At 37.7% G+C, this 16,158-nt stretch overlaps 1 protein-coding gene across 1 annotated transcript in view; it reads left to right on the forward strand.

The window, feature by feature from the left end:
- Positions 1–11,931: 11,931 nt before the first annotated feature.
- The window catches only part of LOC121414346, a 68,969-nt gene continuing 64,742 nt past the window's right edge, over positions 11,932–16,158 (forward strand). The window contains exons 1-2 of the mRNA XM_041607495.1: positions 11,932–12,000; positions 12,483–12,748. Of these exons, the coding sequence (XP_041463429.1) occupies positions 11,939–12,000; positions 12,483–12,748 (328 nt within the window). The 5' untranslated portion in view covers positions 11,932–11,938. The remainder of the gene's footprint in view (positions 12,001–12,482; positions 12,749–16,158) is intronic.

Here is a 16,158-nt window from a genome sequence, read left to right on the forward strand (position 1 = left end):
AACGCGTGTCCCCGGTCTTCGATCTTCGATTTCCAAACCTGTTGTTGGGTGTCTGGAAAACGAAGACAGAAGACCGGGGCCATCGCATCCGTCTAGCTAAAATAAACCATTATTATATTCAGATCAAATTCAGGAATATTCTGATATTGGGTATGTAATCAGTTATAATTGGCTGATAAGTTAATGATTAATTGTATGGATATCGTGATCATGGTGATGTGAATGATAATTGATTGAGCAATATATAGCGCTCAGCTGGCATTTGCAATTTTACTACCATTGACATAACACATGTCCCCGGTCTTCGATCTTCGTTTTCCAGACCTGTTGTTGGGTGTCTGAAAAACGAAGACAGAAGACCGGGGATCGCGTATAATTTTGTCTAGCTAAGACAGGCCTATAATATTCAGCACCAGTTCAAGAATATTTTGATCTTGGATACGTCATCTGCTATGATTGGCTGCGGATAAGTTATGGTTATTTGTGTGAATGGTTCTAGGAAAATTACCCCCGGACAACTACCCCGCGGACAATTACCCCCGAGGACAATTACCCCCGGACAATTACCCCCTGGACAATCACCCTCGGACAATTCCCCCCGGACAACTACCCCCCGAACAACTACCCCCGGACAATAAGCCCCCCGAGGACACTTACCCCCTGACAATTATCCTCGAGGACAATTAGCCCCCGGACAAAAACCATCGAGGACAATTATCACCCGGACAATTTCCCCCCCATAAAGTCATCCCTTCTCTCCAGCATCAATGTTAGAAGCGGGACCTTTTTAAGTTTTGGTCGGTGGCACAGGTTTTTCGAAATATTTTCTACATTATCTTACCTTGATAATTTTTATTTCTCTTTGGTATTGCTCTTTTTCCTTTTCTCTCACTTTCTTCTTTTTTCCGTTTTTTTTTTGTTTAGCGGCGCCTTCTGCATCATGAAAAATGGGGGGGGGGGGTCTTGCACCCGAAATCTCCCGTTTTTCTATGCATATATTCATCAGAAAATGTGTAAACTGGCCCTCATACTAAGTTTTCATAGATCAATTGAACACGATTAGTCATAATAATCACAAATGCTGAATATCTCCGATTCCAACTGATCTGATTTTTTAAATATTTATTTTGGGTTCAATTTCAGGAAAGAAATCAGGCAAATAGATAAAATGTAAAAAGACACCTTTATAGGTAAAAATATATTGAAAGTCGATAACGCATCTATCAACACTAACACTGTCAAGTAGGACTTATAATCCTGTTATTTTAAAACAATTCAACTAATAAGAAGCTAAAAATTATGAAACGATTGGTGCACATTCCAGCAAGCTCAAAAACTTTATGCAAAGATAATACAAACAAGAACACCTTGTAATTTTACCATTTAGGCCCTAAATGGTAAAATTACAAGGTGTTATTTTGTGTTTTACTCTTGGATGAAAGCAACATTAAAGAAGGAAATTAAGTACCAAAATTACTAAATTGTAAACAATTGTAAAGAATATGACATAATCAAAAACAGTGTTTTTTCTAAACAAATTGGCAATCATGATAGTAAACAATTCGTTTAAGATGCATTTTAAGGACGGTACGTAAGAATTTATAAAGAAGTAGACCTATGCAAATCAAATAATGCGACTGAGCAGCGTGAGCTGAAAATATTAATATTTAGACCTAAAAAGGACATTTTACATAGCACTTTCAAGAAAAAATCAATTTGTAAATTGAAAAAATAATGAAAGCTCGATATCCGAGATAAAATATGTTTTGTATATTAACTTCAAATCTTGATATTTTAAGCTCCATATATGTGAGCGCGAAGCGCGAGCTGAAAATTTTTAGAATTGCATGTATATATTTTAACCTGAAAATTGACTATTCTGGGCAATGTTTGTGAACCTGAACAAGATGCGTATGTAACTAGATAATTACTGCAAGCGCGAAGCGCGAGCAGAAATTGTTATTAACTGTCCTAGCATTATCGGAAAGGGACCTGTTAAGGACTGTTTATAGGTACCCACGAAGACGGTATATATTTCAATAAAGCATTTTTTTAACATTCCGACCTAAAAGAATGGTAATTACTTTTTGTATCAATAAAAGGGATAGGTATGTAACGAAACAATGGATGCGAGCGCGAAGCGCGAGAGGAAAAAAGAGATTTCAGACCTAAAAGCGGGACACTATTCATATTTTGTAAATCATAAATAAGATATAGTTAATTGGGTATCATTACTAATGCGATCGTGAGGCGCGAGCAGACAATTATTGTTATTATGATGTGAAAAAGGATAATTCAAATAGATTTTAAATAAAGAACATGCAGGCTATCGCGCATGTTTTAGATTTAGACCTAGAATCTGGGCTTTCTGAATACATTCTTTAATGAAACATTATAGACAATAGGAACTTGGCAAATCAAACAATGTGACCACGCAGCGTGAGCTTTAGAAAAAATGCTGATATGTAGACAATAAAACGGGCATTTTACAGAGCACTTAAATCTGTGAATGAAAAAAATATTGAAAGCTCGATGTCCGAGCTAATTATGTTTTGTATAATAAATTCAAAACTTGCTCCATATCGGCCTACATGTATTGAGCAAGATACGAATCTCATCGAAAAGGCAATTCTGGCGCGAAGCAAAAGCAAAGATTTTTTTTATAGTAACATGGAAGATTTTTTTTGGCAAGTCTTCCCCTCACATTATTTCATTCACTCGTCTTCCTCCTCTTATTTTGCACTTATCTTTTCTTCTTCTTTTCCTTTTATCTTTTCTTCTTTTCTCTTTTTTTTGCTCTGCCAATTTTTTTTTCACAGCAAATCTCAGGGGGGGGGGGGGGAGAGCCCCCCGCCCTGACACAGCCACTAGCTGTTGTGTTCTTTATTTCTTTCTTTTCCCCTTGTTTTTCTGTTTTCTATTCAGATTTCATGTTAGCATTTTCACATCCCGTTTATTTTGACCTCTTTTCCATCCCTTTTCCGCCTAAAATTTCCATTTCACTTTGCCATCTCTTTATTTCTAACCCCTTTCTCACTTGTTTAATAGTAGGCCCTATTTCAGGATGATTAGATTTCTTCACTCTACGTCCTTTTCCTTTCTCCTCTTGTTTCTTTATTCTCTTTCTCTCTCATTGTTTGTCTCGCCCACAAGAGGTGAAGGCGAGACTAAGAGATCCAAATGTCGTCTGCCCGTCGATTCCCAGAGAGGGTAAGCCGATTCTGCGGTGCAAGATAGACCAAAAGCCAATTCTGCATCGGCTTTTGGTTCTGAACCAAAAGCCGATGCGCGTGTAAACAGGGTAATTTTCTTCCAAACGCGTACTGAATGTTGCTGTCTCGAAATGTACGCGTGGGAACGTCTCGGGTTTAACCGCAAAGTAGTAAGCAAGCGACACACTAGTGTTTCATGTTCGCCGACCGTATGGAAAACATTCTCCAAGGGCGCGCTTGCCACCTGTCTTAGGTCGATGACATTGCTTTCTATTACAATTAGGTTTATTTTATACGGAGTTTTTAATGGGATGGTCCGGGCTGAAAGTTTGTTTAGCTTAATGAATAGAGTAGAATTCACTGAGTACAATACCGAAAATTTGGTTACACTTCGTAATTCCGAAGCTTCGTAATTCCGAAACACGTAAATTCCCTATACCTCGATGTTCGTTAATCCGAAAACGAAAAAAGGTTCGTTTATCCGAACATTTGTGGCGTTATTCCGACGGTTCGTTATTCCGAAGGTTCGATAATCCGAAAACGAAATAAGGTTCGTTGTTCCGAAGGTTCGATAATCCGAAAACGAAATAAGGTTCGTTGTTCCGAAGGTTCGTTTATCCGAAAACGAAATAAGGTTCGTTTTTCCGAAGGTTCGATAATCCGAAAACGAAATAAGGTTCGTTGTTCCGAATGTTCGTTTATCCGAAAACGAAATAAGGTTCGTTTTTCCGAAGGTTCGTTAATCCGAAAACGAAATAAGGTTCGTTAATCCGAAAACGAAATAAGGTTCGTTTTTCCGAAGGTTCGTTAATCCGAAAACGAAATAAGGTTCGTTAATCCGAAAAATGAAAACCGGGAAAGCAGAGGCAAGGGGGGGGGGGCGGGGGACAATGTTGCCGTTGAATTGTTATGATGGGAAGGCAAGGATGGCCGAACGAATTTTCGTTTGGGGGGGGGGGGGGGGGGTAAAGCCAAAAAATGAAACTCACACGTCAAAATGGACACTTTGGTGATATTTTCGCCTTAAGATTATCATCTGCTTGAAGTCATTGTGTGTTTGATAGTGATTAAGTAGAGAAAAACCTTCTTTGAAGTGATTTCTTATTATGGCAAAACGTATATTTAGGCTTTATTTTTCGGGAGAGTACAATGAGCGAGCGGTTTGGTAAAACAAATTCAAAGGTGAAGTTGTAAAACGTTTTTTTTGGGGGGGTCAATTATTCTTAAAATGGCATTATTGCGAGGTGTTGCGAGCGTGAATCACAAGCTGAAACTTTAGGGTATTTCAATAAAAAATAAAAATAAGTTTTTTAAAATCCGGGCAAAATTTCTGCTGTCATTAAAATGATGTGCATCTAACTAAAGAATTAACACGAGCGCAAAACGCGAGCTTAAACATACTGACCAGAAAAGGAACCTGTTAAAGAAAGCATTTCCTCTTTAGGATGCATATTTCACCAATCGAATGAGAGTGCGAAGCGTAAGCTGAAAATTTGCAATATTCCAGCCTGAAACTTAACGTAACTTGTATACTTTAAAAAGATCCAACTTTCGTCAAATACGAGGGGGGGGGGGCAATTTTTTTCAGCCATATTTCCTCGATCGGCAGCTTAAAGTTGATTTTTGTTTGTTTCTTTGAAAGGGTAGTCCTAACAGTCAATAATTAGCTTTATACTTATAAAATAAAGTAAATATGTAATAACATGATAAACCCTTTTTAAATAATGCGAGCGCGAGCTATATTTTCTTTTTTATATGATGGGCAATATGTTTGTGATCTTCAAAACGAGATGCCTATGTAACTAAATTTAGATAACTGCGAGCAAGGAGCGCAAACATAAATTTTAAATATATAAGCTCTGACCTGATCTAAAGGGGACATTTTAAGAACTTTTTGCAGTTAGCCATGATGCGTGTTTCAGCCAGTGGCGGCGGAACATATATGTTCCGGGGGGGGGGGCAAAGCCAAAAAAGGGGCCAATAGGGGCAATTTGGTGCAAACGTATATTTTCACCATGAGATTATCATCTATGTAAAGAGGTTGTGTGTTTTGTAGTAATTGAATTGAGCAAAAAAATTTAAGTGATCACTGATTGATAAATTATATATTTACGTTTCATTTCTGCGAGCGTAGCGAGCAAGCCGTTTTTTTTTGGGGGGGGGGAATCAAATCTGAAGATGTAAAATTCGCCTTTTTGGTCAATTACTGTTAAAAGGGCATCCTTGTGAGATGTTGCTAGCGAATCACGTGCTCACACTTTTGGAAATGTCATGTAGGCCTAGAATGATAATAATGATATAGATATTATTTACCCAGGGAAGCCACTTCAGTTCTGAAAACTGTTCTCCCAGTTATTATTATTTTTTTTTTACAAGAATTCTTAGAATGTCCAGTTTTCAGGTTGCAAAATCGGAAAATTTTGGCTCAAGTTTCTCGCTCGCATCAAATATTGTTTATTGGGGAACTCATTCTATTCCTGGTTACAAAAAAGTATAAAATGTCCAGTTTTCAGATGGAATATCACAAATTTTAAGCTTGCGGGTCGCGCTCTCATTATTTAGTTCGTGAGATATATATTCTATTCATGAGTCACTACATGCAGTCCTTAAAAGATTACTTAGAAGCCTGTTGAATATAACTTTTTACCAGAGAAAACTCTGGTAAAAACTGAAAACTAAGGTTAGTCTGATTTCCGCCATTGACTTTAGCACAGGCCAAAAACTCCGGTAAAAACAACCGGAGTTTTCTCAGGTAAAAAGTTTTATGCAACGGGCCCCAGGTTAGTATGTAAACAAATTACAGCTCGCCCTCGAGTTAATTCTTTAAAAAGATACACATCTTTCTCGCGATTTCAAAAAATGCTCAAAATGTTTAAGTTCACGTCTTGTTACATGAAATGTCTCCTATAGTTTGGGCTTGCGATTCGCGCTTTCAACATCTCACAAGGATCATTATTAGTATGAATTTTATTTTTATTACCAGCAGAAGCTGTTATTAAAAATGACATCCCATCCAATACAAATCCTATTATCTAGAGGTAACTCGCACGAGACCAACACACTTGATCCCCTGCATCTTTAAACCATTTGCTTAGGCAGCAATTGCTCAGATAAAATCGAAATTAGCCTATATAATTATGCTTGATCAGGGCGCCTATTTTTAATGAAATACATGCTTTTGGCCACAACACACGCATGTATCATCGATCGTTATTACTATCATTGCATAATATCGTGTAATCTTGTAATGACAACACAGTTTTTGTTACCAAAATGAATAATTTTAATTTTCGGATTAACGAACCTTATTTCGTTTTCGGATTGACGAACCTTCGGAATTACGAACCCTATTTCGTTTTCGGATTGACGAACCTTCGGAATTACGAACCTTATTTCGTTTTCGGATTAACGAACCTTCGGAATTACGAACCTTATTTCGTTTTCGGATTGACGAACCTTCGGAATTACGAACCTTATTTCGTTTTCGGATTGACGAACCTTCGGAATTACGAACCTTATTTCGTTTTCGGATTGACGAACCTTCGGAAATACGAACCTTCGGAAATACGAACCTTCGGAATTACGAACCTTCGGAATTATGAAGCTTCGGAATTACGAATGTATGCGGAAAATTTCATCAAAATCGGATATAAACAAAGTTATTGAATTTTAAAATTTAGCAATATTTTGTGGAAACAGTCGTCATTAATATTCATTAGGTTGGCTGATGATGTCACATCTCCACTTGTTCTTTTGTATTTTAGTATGTGAAATTAGGTTTATTCAATTTTTTCATCCAAGAACTAGAAAAATTGGATTGGCAACTGATTTAGTGCATCAAATATTCATTGCCGCAACGTATTTCATTATAAGGGAGACATATTATTTGCACAAGTATGAAATAATATAAAAATTACGATCATATTTAATAACATAGGAAAACGGAAAGTGGAGATGTGACAATATCAGCCCGCCTAATGAATATTCAAGACGACTGTTTTCACAATATATTGCTAAACTTTAAATTTCAATGACTTAATATTACTTGCTATCCGATTTTGATAAAATTTTCGGCACATTGCTCAGTGAATTCTATTGTATGTATTAAAATATAAATATTTTCAGCCCGGACCATCCCTTTTACACGTTTAAGTGCCATTGACTTGGCGAGAAACTTAATCATGCCATGTCCACATAGGCTATATATATGACCTTTTATAAGATATCATATCTCGTCATGGCGACATATAACTTTTTATAAGTCGACTTGAAGAAAGAAGAAAACGAAGTACAATTGCACGAAAACGTGTCCGTAGCACGCTATAAGTGGTAATTACCTAGACAAAATCCCCGGTCTTCGTTTTCCAGACACCCAACAACACGTCTGGAAAAAGAAGATCGAAGACCGGGGACATGCGTTATGTCAATGGTAGTAAAATTTTTAATGCCAGCTGAGCTGAGCGCGATATATTGCTCAATCAATTATCATTCACATCACGATATCCATACAATTAATCATTAACTTATCAGCCAATTAACTGATTACATATCCAATATCAGAATATTCCTGAATTTGATCTGAATAAAATAATGGTTTAGCAAGACGGATCGATGCGATCCCCGGTCTTCTGTCTTCGTTTTCCAGACACCCAACAACAGGTCTGGAAAACGAAGATCGAAGACCGGGGACATGCGTTATGTCAATGGTAGTAAAATTTTAAGGCCAGCTGAGCTGAGCGCGATATAATTGCTTAATCAATTATCATGCATCACGATCCATACAATATTAATCATTAACTTATCAGCCAATTAACTGATTACATATCCAATATCAGAATATTCCTGAATTTGATCTGAATATAATAATGGTTTATTTTAGCTAGACGGATGCGATCCCCGGTCTTCTGTCTTCGTTTTCCAGACACCCAACAACAGGTCTGGAAAACGAAGATCGAAGACCGGGGACATGCGTTATGTCAATGGTATAAAATTTTAATGCCAGCTGAGCTGAGCGCGATATATTGCTCAATCAATTATCACTCACATTACGATATCCATACAATTAATCATTAACTTATCAACCAATCATAATTCATCACATATCCAATATCAGAATATTCCTGACTTTGATCTGAATATAATAAAGGTTTATTTTAGCTAGACGGATGCGATGGCCCCGGTCTTCTGTCTTCGTTTTCCAGACACCCAACAACAGGTCTGGAAAACGAAGATCGAAGACCGGGGACTTGCGTTATGTCAATGGTATAAAATTTTAATGCCAGCTGAGCTGAGCGCGACATATTGCTCAATCAATTATCATTCACATTACGATATCCATAACTTATCAACCAATCATAATTCATCACATATCCAATATCAGAATATTCCTGAATTTGATCTGAATATAATAATGGTTTATTTTAGCTAGACGGGTGCGATGGCCCCGGTCTTCTGTCTTCGTTTTCCAGACACCCAACAACAGGTCTGGAAAACGTAGATCGAAGACCGGGGACATGCGTTATGTCAATGGTATAAAATTTTAATGCCAGCTGAGCTGAGCGCGATATATTGCTCAATCAATTATCACTCACATTACGATATCCATACAATTAATCATTAACTTATCAACCAATCATAATTCATCACATATCCAATATCAGAATATTCCTGAATTTGATCTGAATATAATAAAGGTTTATTTTAGCTAGACGGGTGCGATGGCCCCGGTCTTCTGGGTTCGTTTTCCAGACACCCAACAACAGGTCTGGAAAACGAAGATCGAAGACCGGGGACATGCGTTATGTCAATGGTATAAAATTTTAATGCCAGCTGAGCTGAGCGCAATATATTGCTCAATCAATTATCACTCACATTACGATATCCATACAATTAATCATTAACTTATCAACCAATCATAATTCATCACATATCCAATATCAGAATATTTCTGAATTTGATCTGAATATAATAAAGGTTTATTTTAGCTAGACGGATGCGATGGCCCCGGTCTTCTGTCTTCGTTTTCCAGACACCCAACAACAGGTCTGGAAAACGAAGATCGAAGACCGGGGACACGCGTTATGTCAATGGTATAAAATTTTAATGCCAGCTGAGCTGAGCACGACATATTGCTCAATCAATTATCATTCACATTACGATATCCATAACTTATCAACCAATCATAATTCATCACATATCCAATATCAGAATATTCCTGAATTTGATCTGAATATAATAATGGTTTATTTTAGCTAGACGGATGCGATCCCCGGTCTTCTGTCTTCGTTTTCCAGACACCCAACAACAGGTCTGGAAAACGAAGATCGAAGACCGGGGACATGCGTTATGTCAATGGTATAAAATTTTAATGCCAGCTGAGCTGAGCGCGATATATTGCTCAATCAATTATCACTCACATTACGATATCCATACAATTAATCATTAACTTATCAACCAATCATAATTCATCACATATCCAATATCAGAATATTCCTGACTTTGATCTGAATATAATAAAGGTTTATTTTAGCTAGACGGATGCGATGGCCCCGGTCTTCTGTCTTCGTTTTCCAGACACCCAACAACAGGTCTGGAAAACGAAGATCGAAGACCGGGGACATGCGTTATGTCAATGGTATAAAATTTTAATGCCAGCTGAGCTGAGCGCGACATATTGCTCAATCAATTATCATTCACATTACGATATCCATAACTTATCAACCAATCATAATTCATCACATATCCAATATCAGAATATTCCTGAATTTGATCTGAATATAATAATGGTTTATTTTAGCTAGACGGGTGCGATGGCCCCGGTCTTCTGTCTTCGTTTTCCAGACACCCAACAACAGGTCTGGAAAACGTAGATCGAAGACCGGGGACATGCGTTATGTCAATGGTATAAAATTTTAATGCCAGCTGAGCTGAGCGCGATATATTGCTCAATCAATTATCACTCACATTACGATATCCATACAATTAATCATTAACTTATCAACCAATCATAATTCATCACATATCCAATATCAGAATATTCCTGAATTTGATCTGAATATAATAAAGGTTTATTTTAGCTAGACGGGTGCGATGGCCCCGGTCTTCTGGGTTCGTTTTCCAGACACCCAACAACAGGTCTGGAAAACGAAGATCGAAGACCGGGGACATGCGTTATGTCAATGGTATAAAATTTTAATGCCAGCTGAGCTGAGCGCAATATATTGCTCAATCAATTATCACTCACATTACGATATCCATACAATTAATCATTAACTTATCAACCAATCATAATTCATCACATATCCAATATCAGAATATTTCTGAATTTGATCTGAATATAATAAAGGTTTATTTTAGCTAGACGGATGCGATGGCCCCGGTCTTCTGTCTTCGTTTTCCAGACACCCAACAACAGGTCTGGAAAACGAAGATCGAAGACCGGGGACATGCGTTATGTCAATGGTATAAAATTTTAATGCCAGCTGAGCTGAGCGCGATATATTGCTCAATCAATTATCATTCACATTACGATATCCATACAATTAATCATTAACCAATCATAATTCATTACATATCCAATATCAGAATATTCCTGAATTTGATCTGATTATATAATAATGGTTTATTTTAGCTAGACGGATGCGATGGCCCCGGTCTTCTGTCTTCGTTTTCCAGACACCCAACAACAGGTCTGGAAATCGAAGACCGGGGACATGCGTTATGTCAATGGTATAAAATTTTAATGCCAGCTGAGCTGAGCGCGATATATTGCTCAATCAATTATCATTCACATTACGATATCCATACAATTAATCATTAACTTATCAACCAATCATAATTCATTACATATCCAATATCAGAATATTCCTGAATTTGATCTGAATATAATAATGGTTTATTTTAGCTAGACGGATGCGATGGCCCCGGTCTTCTGTCTTCGTTTTCCAGACACCCAACAACAGGTCTGGAAAACGAAGATCGAAGACCGGGGACATGCGTTATGTCAATGGTATAAAATTTTAATGCCAACTGAGCTGAGCGCGATATATTGCTCAATCAATTATAATTCACATTACGATATCCATACAATTAATCATTAACTTATCAACCAATCATAATTCATTACATATCCAATATCAGAATATTCCTGAATTTGATCTGAATATAATAATGGTTTATTTTAGCTAGACGGATGCGATGGCCCCGGTCTTCTGTCTTCGTTTTCCAGACACCCAACAACAGGTCTGGAAAACGAAGATCGAAGACCGGGGACATGCGTTATGTCAATGGGAGAACATGTGTAGGGGGCAAGGTCCAAAGTCCATTCTAACCCGCGCACGTGTTTTGTACACACTTTGCACTGCTTTGTACACGCTTCGTGCGTGAACTACAAACGCTTTCACACGAGTGTGATACGTGTCCCCGGTCTTCGGTCTTCGTTTTCCAGACACCCCATATCATATCATGTCATATAATGTTCCTATGCGCTTCCAAAGGACCTGAATATTAATATAATATATAAATTAAGCCGGAAGGACATGAATCCGGTAAAGTTATATAACAGTATGCAAGGTTATCTGTTTATTATTTGAAGGTCTTTCTGTCACGTGTCCTCTTCGTTTTAGGAGATCGCAGAGTTTCATAGAACACCAATCTCTCCCGTGAGTAGGTCAGGTTCATCAAGTAGAGACGCAGATAAAGTACAAAGGAATTTTTTCTGTTCTAGTATGACTAACGTGCTCCTCCTGAGGTCCGGTGACGTGGAGCAAAATCCTGGTCCAAATACCGAGTAAGAAAATTGAAATAATTCATCATTTTCATCATCATCATCACCATCATAATTAGTATTATTATTCATTATCATTACTATATTATTATATTCTACATTAATACGGCCTACTACATTATACCGTTATGAGTACAGTAAGGGACGATCAAAATACTATAAAGTAAATTTTGCCTTACGACGGGGTGTAAGCACAATCGCAGGTTCGCAATATTTTCATGACGGTTTTGATCCAAAACTATATCGACAGAGTATAGTATACCTGTTGGCTATGTGTAGACATGTCTCAATGAACATGATAATTTATCCAGTTTGCATGGCGAGCTATAGTGCATTTTCTTTACAATGTCATATCTGAGAAATGCCAAATCTAACAGTTTTTAAGTAAAATATTTCTATGATTTAACACATTATATAATTTTCCATGAAAAGTAATTGAAAAAATATCTCTTTGAGCCTCTCTAGTGTCTTTGTTTATGGTATAGCCCTGGCAATCTAACTGAGTTCGAACTCCATCTCCTTGCTGACGGTATGGATCCATCAGACTTCAGGAAGGTTGGACTAGCTCTAGAATTCACTGAGGCTCAACTAAGTCGGTTTGAGAGAGATAGCATTGGCAACATAATGCAAGCTACCTATAAGATGCTGTGTGAATGGCTGAAGACAGTCCCACAAGTTGAAGCGAGGGAGATACTGTCCAACAAGTTAAAAAACATCAATCTTGTACAGTTGGCCGACAGTGTACAGAAAGGTTAATACAACCACCTTCATTACTGCTATGCAAAGAACGGATAGTGACGTCAATTTTGATTAAAAAGATTATAATGACTGCTAAGCTGACAATTACAATAACGATAGGCAATTATGAAAACGATGTAAGTAATGTTAGTATAAGTTTAATATAAAAATAACAATAGCTGGATTTATAAAGCGCGTTTTGCCTGCGGATGATCACTTGCTATTATTACCTCGGCATTAGCTCGAGCTACTAGTGGACCGTTGTGGCCCAGTGGATTAGTCTCCGGACTCTGAAACAGAGGGTCGTGGGTTCGAATCCCCGCCATGGCGTAATTTCCTTCAGCACGAAATATATCCACATTGTGCTGCACTCAACCCAGGTGACGTAAATGGGTACCTGGCAGGAATTTATTCCTTGAAACGCAGCGCGCGTAACAGCTGCACTGCTAAAGCCAGGGTAATTATGATGCATATACTGTAGAGCGCTTGAGAGACTTCTGACAGAGTAAGTGTTAAGCGCTATGTAAGCAAGTATAGTTATTATTACTATCACCGGCGCACAGTGGGCCGGGGCGATACAAAAGTGCGCCAAAAGTAACTTTGGGCAATTTCAGATTTTTAATTTTGTCATGCCCAGCTGAAAGATTACACTTTGAAGAATGCTTCAACAAAATATTTCGTTCCGGAATTTGCAGAAAGGTTGTTAATTTCTGACATGTACCTCAAATCGTAAATTTTGACATTTTGCGAAATGTCGTGTATATGACAACCTAGTTGAAAAATAGGCTATTTCATTAGAGGTTTTTCATTTTAGGAATCTGAAATGGCTCCCACATAATCCTGATATATTCCCTTTTCGTGTGAAAGGGTTCAAAGTAGATAAAATATACACCTTTTAGCAGTCAGGGAAACTCCCGGTTTTCCGAGATCGTTTGAAAAGTCCCTTTTTCGAGATAGTTGCGTTCATCGAAGCGTGAATCAGTACTGAAAACCTTCGCCCTGTGTAGTCTTTCTCGGCTGTTTTCAGACCCTTATGTATGTGTGCGACACACTCGGTAAGAGCGGTGAAAATGTGTACGCGTGTATACAACCATGGAGCTAACAACCGTGCATTGTTCGGTGCTCTCTTTCCCCATCTCCCTTTCCCTCTCTCTCATTTATTGTCAAGCATTTAATTTGATCTTCGTTCATCACTTACCCTTAATCCGGACGTTAAATGTGCCGTAATTAGACCATATTTTTGGATCCACCGTCATGTATATCCGTAATATCCAACTTTCATGTTAATTCCTGAGCATTCATCTTAAGCTTATGATCTGCACAATCCATGATCAATACATTATAATATTATTTCCACTAGTGCCGGCGGAAGTCATGAAAATTATTAAGTCGATATGCAATTTCAAAACATGCCAAATAGGCCTACATGTCTGTACGTCGTCAAACAATCATTGGCTGGTTGACGAAGCCAACGAATTCGAAAAAGTATACTGTATTCACCTTCAAAACAAATATACTGCAAAGTATTGGGCCGGGGCTAACGGTCACCAAATAAAGTGCATTATAAAAGTCTGCCTGTCAGCTCGATCCATGTCCAAACTTCCCCCAAACGTCCAGCCCAGATGAGTTAAAAGCAATATCATGATGTCATGTCATTATGATCATGACCATTCTCCATTCGACATAATCCATGCTAGCAGTGAACAGGTGTGAGATCAATGGTTTAGATTATGAACATTATCGATAACTGCATGTCCATTTTCCATTTAGCCCATGATAGCACTAACCGCCGGAGAGCTGGTTAGAGGCTTATACCATGGGAACGAATATATTTTCCAAGTCTTTCTTATAAGATATTATGTAATGCCGTACCCAAAATAACTTTCAGCATGATCATAAAAGGTCCATGGTAGTACCATAGCTCTATGTACACTTTGTACACACACACACACCACACGTTCGGCTACAATATGCAGCGGAGTATCGCGGCACAAATGCTGAACGCAGAGACTAACGTCCTCTTACGAGAACTTTTGCTTGCATTTTCCCATCATAAATGTGTCTTCCTTCTTCAATAGCATCTAAGCACCACGGTGGCGAATTCTCTTTTTTCGAATATAGATGAGAAATTTAGTTTTTTTAAACATATTTGAAAATAAAAATCCGCCACCGTGGTGCTTTTTTTATATGAATTTTTTAGTGAGGGTATGTCAGAAAACCCCATTCACTTTGTACAGGAGAGCTATTCGGTGAGATCCTAAACGATTACGTCATGCGACCACAAATCCCTGTTATTCGAGATTCTGTCGCTCTCGCAAAAGCGGTAGTTTCCTTGACTGTTCAGGGGGTTTATAGGATGATTATTCCTCAAAATAGGCTGAAAATCCATGTTTTTTTTGCATTTACATTAGAAACGTTTAGATTTCCGCAAATTTCCATCTAAATTCTATAAGCATCATTTTTTCCGATGTCCAAGCTTTAAGTCGATACCAAATTTAGCTGCCCGTTTTCATGCTAGAGCCGATTTAACTTGAGACAACACCCCCAAAACCTGTTCAAAAACGGTCATTTTTATACCGAGCAGTCATCGTAGCGCACCGTATGGGTATATATTACCGTTCGTTTTTGCACGGCGAGGATGATTCCCTTCCATTCCATTAAAATTACATGAATTCCGGGCATAATGTAAACAAAATAAAAGTTGCTAACGCAAATAAGGGCTAAACCAACAATTAATTCAGAGATAAAACTTACTTGTAGAATAATTTCAGTCAAAAACCCTCCTCATGTTGATACATTTGTGGTGTTATATACTCTGCGTTTTACACAAGTCAACACAGCCTGATAAAGCACGGTTAATATTTTTCAGATTAAAAAAAATCGAATTAATGATCATTTTGATGCCATGAAATTATTTTCTGCATCTCATACACACTTTTATGCATATGAGAAGCATAAACCAACATTCACTCTGGTTAATCTTAAAGTAGCATATAACACAAAGTTTATATGCTACACATTGTATACCGTAATTTGTCTTTTCACAGATAGGTTTAAAGTAGCCAATCAAAATTTGGTATCAAGGTAACGTCAAATCGGCTTTAAATTATGTTCAGTTGATTCTACGCCCAAAATTACCCACAATCAACATGTTAAAGTGAAAATCTAACAGGGAATATACCTTTGGCGCACTTCCAACTCATTCTGGCCCACTATGCGGCGCTCAGGGCATTCAATGAATTAATCCTGCCGGGTACCCATTCACATCACCTGAGTCGAGTGCAGCACAGTATGGATGCATATCTTGCATATCTTGCTGAAGGAAAACAAATACGATGAGATTGATGAGCATGATAATGATGATACGAATAATCTTATTAATCAGTTCATTCATATCAAAATCTCACTAATGATTACAAGACA

The sequence above is a fragment of the Lytechinus variegatus genome, chromosome 4 (assembly GCF_018143015.1).
Source record: "Lytechinus variegatus isolate NC3 chromosome 4, Lvar_3.0, whole genome shotgun sequence".
Lineage (NCBI taxonomy): Eukaryota > Metazoa > Echinodermata > Echinoidea > Temnopleuroida > Toxopneustidae > Lytechinus > Lytechinus variegatus.